Genomic DNA, 14,265 nt, shown 5'->3' on the forward strand with positions numbered 1-14,265 from the left:
GCTGGCCCACCACCTCCTGCAGTATAACCCAGGGGAGCAGGAGATCTCCATAATGTTCCCCCCACATTGTTTTATTGGGGGGCTGCCCTACCCACAGAATGAGTTGCAGGTTCTGCAGGCAACAGAGGGGATCCGCAGAAGGCCAGAACTTTCTGCATTTCCTTCAAAGCTCTGATGTTCCCTCTGCTCTCCCCTGCTTCCTGGCAGTGTAGCTTCCATTTTATCACACTGCTTAAGAAGGGAATTACCCTTCATGGATGGTCTCAGCAAGAAGGAAGTATAACCAGTGGCCATATTACCTTTCCCTGGTAATCTCCACAGGCATAGTGATGGTTGTCCCCTCAGCCCCACCATCACCAGTTCAGGGCTACCCATCCTCTACCTCCCCCACAACCACCCATGTGGATCCCAGTTCCATAGAGCATCGTCTGCAGGGTTCTGTGTCTTAAAGACAGTGGACCCCTCACCCCTTCTGCATCAGAGGAGGCCCTCTCTGGCTCAGAGAGGTTGTAATTTCCTCAAGGTCACATAGAAATTATGTGACAGAGCTAGTAATAGACACCAGGACTTCAGACTCAGTGTTATACCTCAGCCACAAGACCATCCTTTCTTTGGAATACCTCGCCTTGGAGATAGGGCTGGGAAGTTAGCAGTCAGTGACTCTTGTGAGATTCCCAGTACTTTCTGGTTTAGAAGCTGAAACCAGGCTGGTGAATTTAAAACAAGCCATTAGGGAAAAGTCCCACAGGACTTAGCAGAGGAAGCAATGACTTCTGTCTTTTGAAACCAACAAATGGAATTCTATAGAAGAGGTACAGTTCTCTACAATGTAACAATTCTATAGATAAGGCTTCACCTTTTCCATAATAGAGTGATTTCTAGATAACCATATCTAATGGTTCTATAGGGCTCTCTTGGCTTAAATTATATAGGACTTTTCCATAAGAGAAAAGCAAAACTCCACCAAAACAAAAGTAATTGATCTTTCTCAAATCTCCAACTAGCTTGCTAGTTTAGGTTGCATTTGGCGTGAGGGTTTAAGTTAGTTGCGAATTTCATCCCTAGAATTGCCTTCTACTGCTCGTGTCCCCATTGGTTGGGGCCTTGGTTTTTAAAGCTGTAGCAAGTAATATCATGAGTACGTCTTTTGACCCAACTGAACTCTGACTGACCTCTTTCTTTTTCCCTTCCCCACCATCAATGCAGGTGTCAGCTACTCCAGGTCGGTTCCTCCAGCCTATCCACCACCCCAGGATCCATTAAATCAGGGACAATACATGGTGACAGATGGTATATCCCAGTCCCAGGTCTTCGAGTTCACCGAACCCAAACGCAGCCAGTCACCATTCTGGCAAAATTTCAGCAGGTTAACGCCATTCAAAAAATAATACCTAGAGTGAGATGGAGAATTTTAAAATAAAAATTTTAAAAAATTAAAAATAAAAATAAATAAATAAATAAAATTATATTTATAGATGGACCTTTTTTCGGAGAAGCACTGTTGCAATTAAAAATAATTATATATATACACACACATATATATATATATCTATCTATATATATATATAGAAGGACCAAAAACTTTTTTGTTGTTGTTTTTGGGAAGCAAACTACTACTAGATACTAGGAAGCACCAATGACTTCTACTCATGTGCCCGATTTTATTTTATTTAATTGGTCAGACAACATAATTTTTTCTCTTCATTTTTTTTTTGTCCAACTTGTCATTGTCTCTCCAGGACGATTTCTTGCTCGTTGTCAGTTTGTCACTGAAGTTCCTTACAGGCCACATTGGTGTATATTTTATTTTATTTATGCCTTTTATTTTTCTATTTTAGAGGAGGGGAAGATCTCTGCTCCCTTCCCCCTTTGCTCCCCACCCCTTGACTGTCCCCAGACTTCTTTTTTCAATGAACAGCATTTTCCCCCAGCATTCTCTGTTCTGAGTCATTTCAGTCTGGGTGTGCTCTGTTGTGCACTGTGATATGCTGCTCAGTACTTCTATTGCTTAACTGTTTTTATAGGTGTTCTTGGGCCAGGGAGGGGGGGTGTAAACAAACAAAAGGGGGAAAACGATCTTTATTATGTGAGAGATGAGTTCTGTTCAATTGATTTGTTGCATCTTTAAACTGTGTTTCATTTCAATGCTGTGTGTTTCAATCACACATGCCATTCCCAGTAATGTCGAAAGAGAACAATGGGGGGCTTGTTTTGTTTTGTATTTCATTTTATTTTATTTTCTCTGGAGATTTTTTTAGCTGAGAAATTACCCTGTGAGATGTCCAGTACTAGCTTTTTCCTACATAAAGATGACAGATGTTTTAAAATTGGTTGATGGCCTCATGTCCTGCATTCTAGGTAGAGAAAAAATAGTTATTGAACACAAACAAAATGGCCAGTTTTCTTTCTGCAGGAAATAACTCAGAGGACCCATTTCCCCCCACCCCTCCACACACACGCAGCATCACTGTTATGAACCATTGATTACAGTTTACAGGAGCAACGATCCTAGATGTAACAGCCATTGCTGTACTTGCTTTCTGGTCTGTTACATTTTATTTAAGTATCCCTAGCTTTGCCTTGAGCCCCAAACTACCAAACAGGACATTCGCTGACAATGATGACCTATTAGGTTAAGGATCATTGCTTAAGTAATCAAAAACATTTACTCAACATTTAATGCCTCCAACCTGTGGAAGAAGTTGGAAATTGCCTTTCAGAACAGATTGCACTGAAATCAGTGTCTGAGAAGTCTTGCCATTGACCAGGACTACATATCCAAATGTAGACCAGCAATCAGACTAGTCTAAACTGCAGCAATGGTTCAGCAAACTTGCACCATTGTCAATAGGCTGCACAGTAATTAGTTAACCTCTCTGTGTCTCTTTCTCTCTCTTTTTCTCACTCTGTATTCAGAGCTGCATTTTCAATGATGCCTCCTACAATTTCACCCTCAGATTTTAACCCTCAAACACATTAGTTTGCATGTACGGAAGCCTGCAGTTCGGCTCGCAAAACAGATCATTGCATTCACAAATACCTTTTTGCTTGGACAAATGCTCCCATAAAAAGGTGTACGTGAAAATTGTGTAGGTGCTGTTCTGTAGGCTCCTTTGAAAACGTGGGGCGAAATGATCCAAACTCTAATTTGTATTGACTCGTTTCTTTTGAATCTTATCTGCCATCCAAGCAAATCAGGCTAGCTACCAGTACGGAGAAATGCATGGGCGGGGGGAGCACAGATTTAATTTTTCACCTGAAAAATAAGAACCTGTGAAGACCACCAGTGAATGATTTCAATATTTCCGTGCAGTTTATTCTCTTGTAGGGCTAGAGCAAGCACTAAGATAGAGGCACCATGCCATGTTATAAGGACGTGACCTTTCTTCCCATCTAAAGCACAAAGATTATCTCAGCACTTTCTTTGCTACTTGAGAAAATATAAATAAGCAGCAAAGAAAGTCTAGTATTTTAAAGAGAGGAAGGCTCCCCCCGATATGTAAATGATATACAGTAGGCAAAAAAAAAAAGTCAAATCAGGAGGCAACCCAATTTCTTTTACCAGAAAATTTTTTTAAATACTCATTTGTATCTCTGCATTTTTTTATGGTGAACAGCTCAGATTTTAATACAGAATATGTGGCAATTATTATTGTTGTTTGTTTAATAGGATGAGTGTTTAGAGAAGTGAATGAGATGATTCCTCAAAAGTTGTAACATAAAGGATGAAACAAAACGTCTTACAATTTCTGAATGGCTGGAGAGAGAGACACAGAGAGAGAAAGATTAGTGCCTCCTTGTCAATATGATGAAAATTACACCTGTACCGTTGCCTTTTTAATTGCTTAAGGGAGAAAAGTAGCAAGCACATTAGTTAAGCCTGTTCATCTACTGTTTTATGCCTCTGAGAGTGAGAATGAAACCTCCATTATTTTTATGAGAAGATGCTTCCTTAATATTCAGCACTAGAAAAAAGAAACAACACGGCCACACCATTATTTGCATCATAAATCAAGATTCCCTTGATCTGACAGGGCCACTTGCTGGACTCACAGCTTCTTGCTTACATGGAAAACCAAAACAAAACAGCTTTGCTCACTTTAAACTACCTGCACCAAAGCCAAGCAGCAGGTAAAGCAGATGCAGGCCTGTGTTCCAGAGCAAAGCGGGGTTGGCCCTCAGTCATGGCATTCAAGAAAGCTCTTCCCATCCATAAGTTGCCAAGGTGCTGCAAGAAATGAAGCATTAATAGAAAGACGAACCAGCAATGGGTCCCACTTTTACTTACTTATTAATTATGGAACAGAGAGCTGGGTTGGGCGGTCTTGTATACTTGAAAGCTCCAGAAACACTGTAGATCTGATCAAATTGGGGGCGATTTTTGACTTAGCATGTTATATAGATTTTCATTTCAATGCCAGACAAGAGGAACCCACATACCGTTCCAGGGCAATAGAACAAGAGAGTTGTAACAGACTTAGATGTACACAGAATTTCTCCAGCTGAAACTATATATATATATAATATAAAAAACCTCCTCTTCCATAGGTAAATGATGCGCATTACCCCTTGACCTAGCAGAGGATGTAAGTTCAAGACTTTTGCCTCTCCACCCTCTCCAAAAGATAAAACAAGAACCAACCTAGGTGCATCTAACAGTTGTAAATAGAAAATAATACATAGAAAAATATATTTGAAATCTGTTTCAGTTCTTGGATGGGCACTAGCCATCCACTGCAACGTTATTGATAGTACACTGTGGTGCTTTGGGTTTCTGGTTTTGTTCTCTTTATGCTCTGTCATCTTTTCATTGCAGCTACATTTCAGGGAACATGTATATTTAGTAGCTTTTGTAAGTTCTGCATGGCATCACCAAGCTTATTTTTCCTTGAGAAGATCAAAAGAGTCCAGAGGAGTTTAAAGGCACTATGCTGATGCGGACTTGTAGCAGAGAATGAAAAAGAACAATCACGGTTTTTAAAATACAAGTTTGAAGCCAAATACTGATATTTTAGTGCTTTTGGGGTTTTAACAGTATGGGTAAAAAAATGGATTTTGGTAACCCAGCTGATCCACACTTGCCAGTTTTATTATTTTGTTTATATTGAACTGTTTGACCCTGTCAAACAAGTGTCTAAGTTGTGTGTATAAAACGAAACAAAAAAAAGTGTTGACAAAAAGTGTTGTAAAGACACTGAGCCTTATGAAAATATTTATGGAGTTAAATAAAAAGAAATGAAAAGGCATCTGAAGGCATTTTTAAATCATTTTCCTCGCAGAGTGGTCTTACTCTTTTTCCCAAGGACGTGCAAGAATTGTCTGAATGGGGGGCTGGTTTGTCAGCAAAGCAGTCAGTAAGCAATTCATATGGAGCCAGAAAAGGGGTTGGAGTGTCTCCCGAGAAATAAGCCACACTCCTTGCCTATGCCCTCCACTGAACTGAGCTGAAACAATTGATTAAGGATGAGAGGTTCAATTCTTACAAAATACTGGATTTCAAGTCTGATTCTGCATTAAGTAGAGTTCAGGGGGAGTCTTCCCCAGAAACATTGTTTTAAATGATGGTTTTGATTACTAAATTCTGGTCAGTTTACAACAAAAAAGAAAGGCCACAAAATTCACCCAACAGACATCAAGTTGCTGATACATTGGTGTTAACATAAGAAAAATCTCTGAGCATATTGATAGTATAGCACGGGCAGTATTTTTCTGACCAAGAAGCCAGTGCCTCTGTCCTTCTCTGTCCCTCTTGTCCCCTGCTGCCCCCCCCACTCCCCCCCTACAATCCATTACAAATGTTGGCTCAAAAAAATGTGACCACATTCTCAACTTGGTCTTCCCTGGAAGTGAAAGGAGATGGTGACCCTCAAGAAGAAACGGAAGGTTACACAGTGCCCACTCCAGAGACACCCTGATGTTTCTCAGGGGAAGACAATAGGCCTAAGTTAGTACCAAAAATTGGTTTGCAGTTAAGACAACTCTAATTATTTAACCCTTGTGTTCAGATCAGTTAGCAATCCCCATGCTGATACCACCTTATCTAGAATGTATAGAGACAACACTGTAAGAGCCCAGAAGCGGCTGCATCCAAACAGATACCAAATCTCAACAAATAAGTCTCTCTCTCTCTGTCTCCCCTTTCACTCTCTGTATTCTGGATGCTTTCCTGGGTGACTGGTTGTCAGCATGCTAGCATGGTGAGGGACTGGAGGATCAGCCCACTCATGTTGGCAAACCAATCAGCAAGGGAAATAAAAAAAGAAAAGGAGAAATCATCAGTGCTACATGAATTACAGAGAGAATGCTGCAGCATTGCAAGCAGAGTGTTTATTCCAGAGTCTGTGGGGGCTAAGAAGTGAGATCAATGGAATAAAACATCACAGATATGCCATTTCCTTCTCTTCTATTAATACACCAAAAAAGCTTCATTGTATTGTATAAATTTTGCTTGCAGTGAAAATATTGATGATTCTTCTATTACAGTGATTTTATTTCTGTTATACCAAATGATTGATATGGCTTGGACCTATGGTGGTTTTTTGTTTTGACTTGAGGATGTTGGTGAAATAGCTGTTTGTTGTTGTTTTTAAAAGTACATGATTTTTAACCTTAATGTCCCTTTAATTTTCTACTTTCTGATTGGCTTAGTGGACAGAGCCAATCGGAGACTGGTTCAACCATTAGCGTACAGGCGTTATGTAGGTACACGTTTTATTCATTTTTGTTTTCTTGGTCTTTCTTCGAACATCAGGCATTCAGACACGTTACCATGGGCTTCAGACATCCAGCATTCACAGATTGCCATGGACTTCATTTGGTATAGCAGAAGAGAGGCCAAATTTCACATCTTGGGCTACTCCACTGGGTCATATTTTGTTCTCATATACTACTCAGAGTAGCTTCCTGATTTTAGTGCTGATATTACCAATGCACACTGGTGCACCAGGCCCTGATTCAGCAATTCATTTAAGCACATGCTTAACTTTAAGCATGTGATTAAGTCCATCACTCTTCACCATAGCACTTAAACATGTCAATAAGTGCTGTGCTGAATTGGGATTTATTTTTTGCTCAACGTTAAACACATGCTGAAGTGCTTTGCTGAATCAGAGCCTAAATAGTGAAATCATGGACATTAGAGAAATGACCTGAAAATGACTTTGTCTCCATTAATTATGTCTGGTTTGGTTGTTCATATTATATCTGCTAACTTCAGCATTACCTTAGCTGCATGTCTGTGAACTGCAATGTCAGGCAACATACATGCCGAATACATCATATACCCATCACCTTGAGTGGCAGGTGCCAGGCACCTGGGCAACATAGTCTCTAAAATATGGAGGCTAAGGGATGCACAAGGTAGTACCTGAAATGATACAAATACTGCCAAACCAACACACACTGCATCCGAGTGATTCATGTTTTAGCAATGCATACATGGTTGTGGTATAGAGTACAAGTGCTTTTAGCAAGCATTCTTTGCATCTGACTAGTGAAGCTGGACTGTAGGTCCAGGCACAACTGAGTGACAAGAAGACCCTATTCTTCTGTACCGAACCAGCACCAGCCTTTGCATGTACAGTACTGGTTCAGCATCCTCCAATGCAAAACAATGTGTGCACATGTACCAACTATGCAGGATTATTCCAGACAGAAGTTGAATTGTGTGTTGGAGGGTTTTTTTTCCCTTAAATTTGTTGTTCAGTATTTGCCTCATTTTTCCACCTCTCAGGATCAAATTCATCCCTTGCACAATTCCTCCTCGTTCTGCAGCTGAAATAGCTCCAGTGCATGCAATGACCATAAAGCTGCTGAGCTCTTGAGAATGGGCAATTAACCATTGCTAATGCTGGACAGGACGGTCCCTACTACTGTTCTGAAATGTTCTCTCACCCCAAGAGCATCACTAAGAATGTGGCTCCATCTCCAGTTTGTTCCCTTCCCCAAAACCTTTGGCTTCTCCTTTTCCCACCAAAGCTGGCAATCTAAATCCAGTCGCATCATGTGCTGCTTTTGATTGCTTTGGACATTTAACGTTTTCTCCTTCTAATATTGCTTACAACAACAGCAGTGACAAAAATCGGTAAGACAAGAACACTGTTTTAATTTTTCATAAAGGAGGGCATATAAAAATTAATCTTTTGCTGGAGCAAAAGCTTCATAAGTGCCCCGAGAGGCGCTCCAAACATGGACATGTGGATCTGACACAGACCTCACCTCCTGCCACTCTGTCTCTTCACCTGCCCTCCAGCCAGAGGGGAGAACTGTTAACAGGGTTTGGGGAAAGGGGGAAAAAGGGATACTTGCCGATGCCGCTAATTCTTAATATATAGTCCCCATTTCTGTAGTATCTGAGCACCTCACAATCTTATCCCCGGGAAGTAGAGAGAATCTGTCTGCTGTCTCCATTTTACAGATGGGGAGCTGAGGTTCAGAAGGACAGATTTTCAAAGGTATTTTGGCTCCTAAAGATTCAGATAGGTGCCTAGTGAGACTTTTCAAAAGTGCCGAGGTGTCTAAGGATTTCAGTGGGAATTAGGCAGCTAGGCTCCTTTGAAAATCCCTCTTTGGTGCCTAGCTGCATCTTTAGGCACCAAAATAGTTTTGAATATCTGGCCCTGAGAGACTAAGTGATTTGACCAAGGTCACACAGGAAGTCTGTGGCGGAACATAGAATTGCAAATTGAACCTTGGTCTCCTGAGTTCCAAGCTAGCATTTTAGCGACTGGGTTATCCTTCCTGCCATATTGGTGGGGTGATCACTCTTTGCTGGAAGTTTGTTGGTATATTTTAAATATTTAATTAAATATTTTTGGGTCAGTTTGCTTTTATAAACACTTTGAAGCATAACTTCGTCAGACCGGACTGGGATCCTCACTAGTTTGGGAAATGGAAACTTGAGTGATCCAATCTTTGGAGCAAAAAGTGGTTGTGTAATATATAAGCAAACCTGATCTGCAACACAGAAGTTCATGGGAACTTTGTCATGGACTTTAATGGGTGTGGGATCGGACCCATAGCAAAGCTTGTTTGAAGCAACCATGCACAAGGGATTAGCAAAAAGTCATTGTATGATGGCAGAGTTGGGCTGCCTAAATAGTGTGTTACACAAGGAGCAGGTTCTTAAAGCAATGGGACTGTTCACACACTTAGGTTGCTGATGTGAATAAGGGAAGCAGAATCAAGCTCATGATTGAGGCTGGGCCAGATTCTGCTCTCAGTTATGAACTCAGAGTAGCTCTGTTGACTTAAGTGAAGTTACTCCAGATTTACACCAGGTATAACTGAGAGCAGAATTTGACCCATGAGATTTCTCTAATGATTGGAGCAAAATTGATCTAGTAAATGCGTGAAAATAGTTTAGAGTATCACTTAACACTGGATCTTTCCTATTAAAGACAGAGTCCAAAGTACAGGTTTCACTCATATTTGGTACTACTAGGATGGGTTGCTGCTGTATTATGTTCACTGCAAAAAAAAAATTTCTCAGTCTTGATGAGAGCAGTAGCTTTTAAGGAACTAGCCATTTGCTGAACAGAAAGCGGCTGCTTTTGTTGCCTTGAAAGGCCCTTTGTCACAAGGTTATTGCCTAACCCGAAATGTGAGAAATGTCCCTTTTCAATGAATGACAGTATTTTAAGGAGAGATTCATTGAGCTGTAGTATTCCAATCCGTCTAATATGCAGCACAGTGCTCGCTGACCTAGACATTTGATGGCTTTTCTCTCCTATCATGTGCCAGTCCTGAGTAGATAAGGACAGCAGTTCTTACTGACAGGTAGCAGGTATTTTAGTACCCCTGGAAATGGCTTTCCAAGTACTAGTTTGATTAGCCTTTTATTTTCTGTTTGAAAGCAGGATAAATGTGAGAGAGGGGCATGTAAGTTCAAAAGCCTAAATTTGCTACATTTTAATTGCAAACTGAAAACCACTTTTCTGCCAACAGCAAGAATGGCCTTAGGACATGAGGCACATTCTGAGCAATAGACTGGGGACAAACACATACAACAAAAAGCTCTAGTCCAGGGGAGGGCAAATTACGGCCTGCAGGCTGGATCTGGCCCATCAGGGCTTTCAGTCCGGCCCGCGGGATTGCCAGCCCCGTGGCGTAGTGGGGCTAAGGCAGACTCCCTGCCTGCCCTGGCCCCGTGCCACTCCTGGAAGCGGCCAGCACCACGTCCCTGGGAGAGCAGGGGGCGGGGGGACAGAGGGCTCTGTGTGCTGCCCTCACCTGCAGGCACTGCCCCCCGCAGCTCCCATTGGCTGAGAATGGGGAACTGTGACCAATGGGAGCTTCGGAGGTGGTACTCACAGACAAGGACAGTGCACAGCAGAGCTGCCTGCCCCACCCTGCCCCCAGGAGCCACTGCTGGACCTGCTGGCCAGGGAGTGGCATGGGGACAGGGCCTGCCTCAGCCCCAGTGCGTGCTGCTGCCACCCCGGAGCTTCTCGAGGTAAGCGGCGCCAGGCTGAAGCCCATACCCTGCACCTCTCCTGCACCCTGCACCTCTGCCCTGAGCCCCCTCCCACACTCCACACCCCTCCTGTACGCCAACCCCCTACCGCACCCCGGCCCCTTGCCCTGAACCCCTTTCTACACACCGCACCCCAACCCCCTGCCCCAGCCCTACATTCATGGCCCTGCATACAATTTCCCCGCCCAGATGTGGCCCTTAGGCCAAAAAGTTTGCCCACCCCTGCTCTAGTCAAAGGAAGTGCAGTTTCACAAGGGCTCTCTGTCATCACATCTGGTGTGTAAATAACAAGCCAAATTCTCTGCTGTTTAAAATGGGCACAGCTCTACTGATCTCCAGGGAGATCTGCTCATTTACACCAGTAGAGAATGTGGCCCAATGAGCCTGATTCTGAACTCGTTTATACTACACTGTTGTAAATTACTAGATACTCCTTCAGGTCAATGCTGTGTCAAACCAGTATAGATTGTGAGATCAGAATTAGGGCCAGATTTGGGATCAGATCCCCAGGTCTGGCTGAGCAGCACTCAGCACAGGGCCTGAAAGGGCAGGGGCAAAGCTGGCTCTAAGGAAACTTTCCTCTCTTCCAATCCTTGACTGACAGGTTTAGCCTCTGGTGTAATTTAGGGCAGCGTAAGGACTGCTCTAAGTTGTGCCAGCAGGAATTATCTCCTAGAGACTGTTCCATTGACTAGGGTGACCAGAGGTACTCCCTCCACTCCCAAGTGTACGCAATACTGAGTGAGGCCAGCATCAGGTGGCATAGAGCCACTCACAAATTCTGACATCCGGGGCAGCATACACCAGCTGGAAGGCCACGGTTCTAGCCTATGAGGAGTGCTATATGCGGATTTTTCTGTGTTGTTTTGTCCTGGTGTGCATACACAATTGCACAACTCCGAATTTACACCTGTGCAAAATGAGTATGAAGTGAGCATAGAACGCTCAGGTGCCAATGAGGGGGACAATTTTGATTTGGTAACATTTAAGTGTTTGTATTTTAGAAGACCTGAATATGTCTCAACTATGGGAAATAATCTGTTTCTGACACTGCGAGTGGTTTGTGACATAACTAAATGGGAGGGTATCAAAATCTGTATGCTACAGGAAAAGGTAGGAGTCCAGATTCTGGTTCCAAGGCAAAGCTCCCACTGGCTGCAGTGGGATTAGGATTTGGCTCATTGGAAGAAGTGAAGTTTCACCTCCTTTGCTGCCTTAGGTAAAAATCAGAACAAAACAAGCTGCACAGAGAGACAGACAAGTGGGGAGGGCATTGTAGACAGAGTAAAAGCTGAGGAAAGACACAAGCAGGGAATTCAAAAGGAGACTGGCTAAGCCAGAAGAATAATGGATGCATAAGAAAAGTCTAAAGAGATTGAAGGGAATAGTGAACTACCCTTTCAGTAGGCAAACTCCTGCTGTCAGACACTGTGGGCCTGATTCTGATCTCACATTGCTGAAAAATCAGCAGAAATTCTAGTGCTGGAAACTGAGTTGTATCAGTATAAAACTAGTGTAAAGTGAGCTTGGAACTGACTCTGAAACACTGCTCCCTATTACAGCTTCTGCAGGCAACTCTTTGCACAAATCTCACATTGACGTCAATGGAAGTTCTACATGTGGGACGCATGTGGAAAGTGCCAGAGAGAGCTGCATCCAGGCTCCTTGCCTCTATTGCCAGCCCTGCAGGCAAATCACCGAATGCCTCATTTTCAGAGGTGTTGAATGACCATAGCTTCCACTGACTTCACTAGGTGTTGTGAGTACTCCACTTGCCCGCCAGTCAGGCCATGAATTCTTTTGTGCCTCAGTTAATATCTATTATAGAGGGGCGGGGGGCAGATTATAACAATACCTACCGGTACTTACTGGGAGAGTTTTGCTGTCCAATCAAATTTAACCCTGGCTATGCCAATATTCAGGGCACACTGAAATACTCTGGATTTGCTGATTGGAGGGACCACATGTTTTCCCTGGCCTCTGCAGAGAGATAGGGGAGATGTAAGAACTGGCTGAAGTACTGGGATGTCTTTATTTGTATTTTGAGCTGCTGCTCGTGAGAAGGCGTGAGCTGACTGAAATTGGTATTGCTTTTGTCATTTTAAATAATTGACAGGGTGCTTGGAATCTGTGTAATGGGCACTTTCCATTGTTCTGCATCAAAAGAAAACAGATTTTGTATACACAAGAATTTTGCCAAATCAAGACCAACAGAAATATCTTCCTGGGTTATTTTTATGCGAATGGAAACAGATGTTTTTAAGCAAACAATCATTTCCCTGCAGTGTTTTCACCCAAACATTGCAGCACTGAGACCCTTAAAGTGAATGTAAATAAACCCCAAACTAAAACTGAGCTCTCTGTATTTATCCACTGTACGTCAAACTGTGATTTATTAATCTTTGATTTAGTAATCATCAGGGTGGATTTGTAAGAACCTCTGATCTCTATTTGTGATTCTACTGCATGGTGTAACCTAAGGACAGAATTCGCTTGTCACACCTACATGGCTGTTCTCAATTCCTTTTGCGACTTTTGCCAAAGCTCTTGGAGATAAGATCCAGTGTGCAGCTCTGAGAGACACAATTATTCTTCAGGGAGCTTTAGGCCCCAATCCAGCCAAGATTTAAGCATGCACTTAACTTTATGCATGTTGTGTAGGTCCACTGAAGGCAACAGGAACTACTAGTGTAAAGTTAATCATGTGTGTAAGTCCTTGCACAATCAAGTCCTTGCCTCCCCATGATGCACACAACCCCCACGAGTGAGTGGTATGTGTCAGACCTTTGCTATTCACACTCATTCCTTTGGCTTTTCTGGTGTCCCCATTTTCTCTTTTCGCTAATATTTTCATGCTTAAAACTTCAGTCCTGCCCCCTTTTTTATCATATGTTTTCTTCAGCCTCTTTTCTATTCTAAAATGATTGTTTTCTGTGCTATAGATGCCCAATGGCATGTGTACGCAGCCCGCATGATGCTGTCCCACTGCACAAATAAAACTCCCTTTTGGCTAGTGATAGTAGTGCGAGGTTAGTGAAAGTATAATTATTTAGTATTTGTACTGGGGCAGTGCCTACACCGCCCTGTCATGGACCCGATCCCATTGTGCTTGGTGCTGTACAAACACATCATTCAGTTCAAGGTGAACACTGAGACAAAACTGACTTCCTTCTGTCCGCTGAGAAACCTGTGCTCACATGGAAGCTGATCTTAATGGCCAGCACATTCTCAGATCCCAGGGAAATTCCTTCATATTCATTACACTACATTATTCAGCCAGCTGTTAAAATGTCCAGAGACAGATCAGTCTCTCTGGTGACCATTAATAATAGGCCTCATTATATTTGTTAATTTTGACAGTGATACAAACAGTGATAGGGAGTGACTGATAGCAGAGGCGTAGAGGCTCCCTCCACACCACTCCTGGGGTAAATAGAGCCAGCACAGCGTACTGGTGCTTTTTCTTTCACTTGGATCTCTGGTCCCTCACTGCTCTGCTTATGGGGCAAGAGTTAACTGCTGATGGCAGGAGTTGCCCAGTGAACACCATTTGCAGTGCACAACAAGTTTCACTGGTCCTACAAAACCCAAGAGCTACACTGCATATTTTTGAGCTTCTACGGGTGCCTCATTTATTATTATTAATGTTTTTCCTCTCCCACGTCTCTCTCAGAAATAGTACTGGAGAGTTGTTCTCACTAGGCAAAGTCCCCCTGAAGACAGGCTGGGTGGGGGGTCTGAGCTGAGGGCACGAAGGGGCTAATCCAAGGCCCATTGAAATTGATGGGAAT

General features: G+C 42.8%; 1 protein-coding gene across 6 annotated transcripts in view; it reads left to right on the forward strand.

Annotated features, from left to right (window-relative positions):
- The window catches only part of ARHGEF9 (Cdc42 guanine nucleotide exchange factor 9), a 264,186-nt gene extending 262,761 nt beyond the window's left edge, over positions 1-1,425 (forward strand). For all 6 annotated transcript variants that reach the window (XM_039489630.1, XM_039489631.1, XM_039489634.1 and 3 more), the window contains one exon: positions 1,207-1,425. In XM_039489630.1, coding sequence (XP_039345564.1) covers positions 1,207-1,388 — 182 coding nt within the window. In that variant the 3' untranslated portion in view covers positions 1,389-1,425. The remainder of the gene's footprint in view (positions 1-1,206) is intronic.
- Positions 1,426-14,265: the final 12,840 nt, after the last annotated feature.

This window comes from Mauremys reevesii, linkage group 9 (assembly GCF_016161935.1).
Source record: "Mauremys reevesii isolate NIE-2019 linkage group 9, ASM1616193v1, whole genome shotgun sequence".
NCBI lineage: Eukaryota > Metazoa > Chordata > Testudines > Geoemydidae > Mauremys > Mauremys reevesii.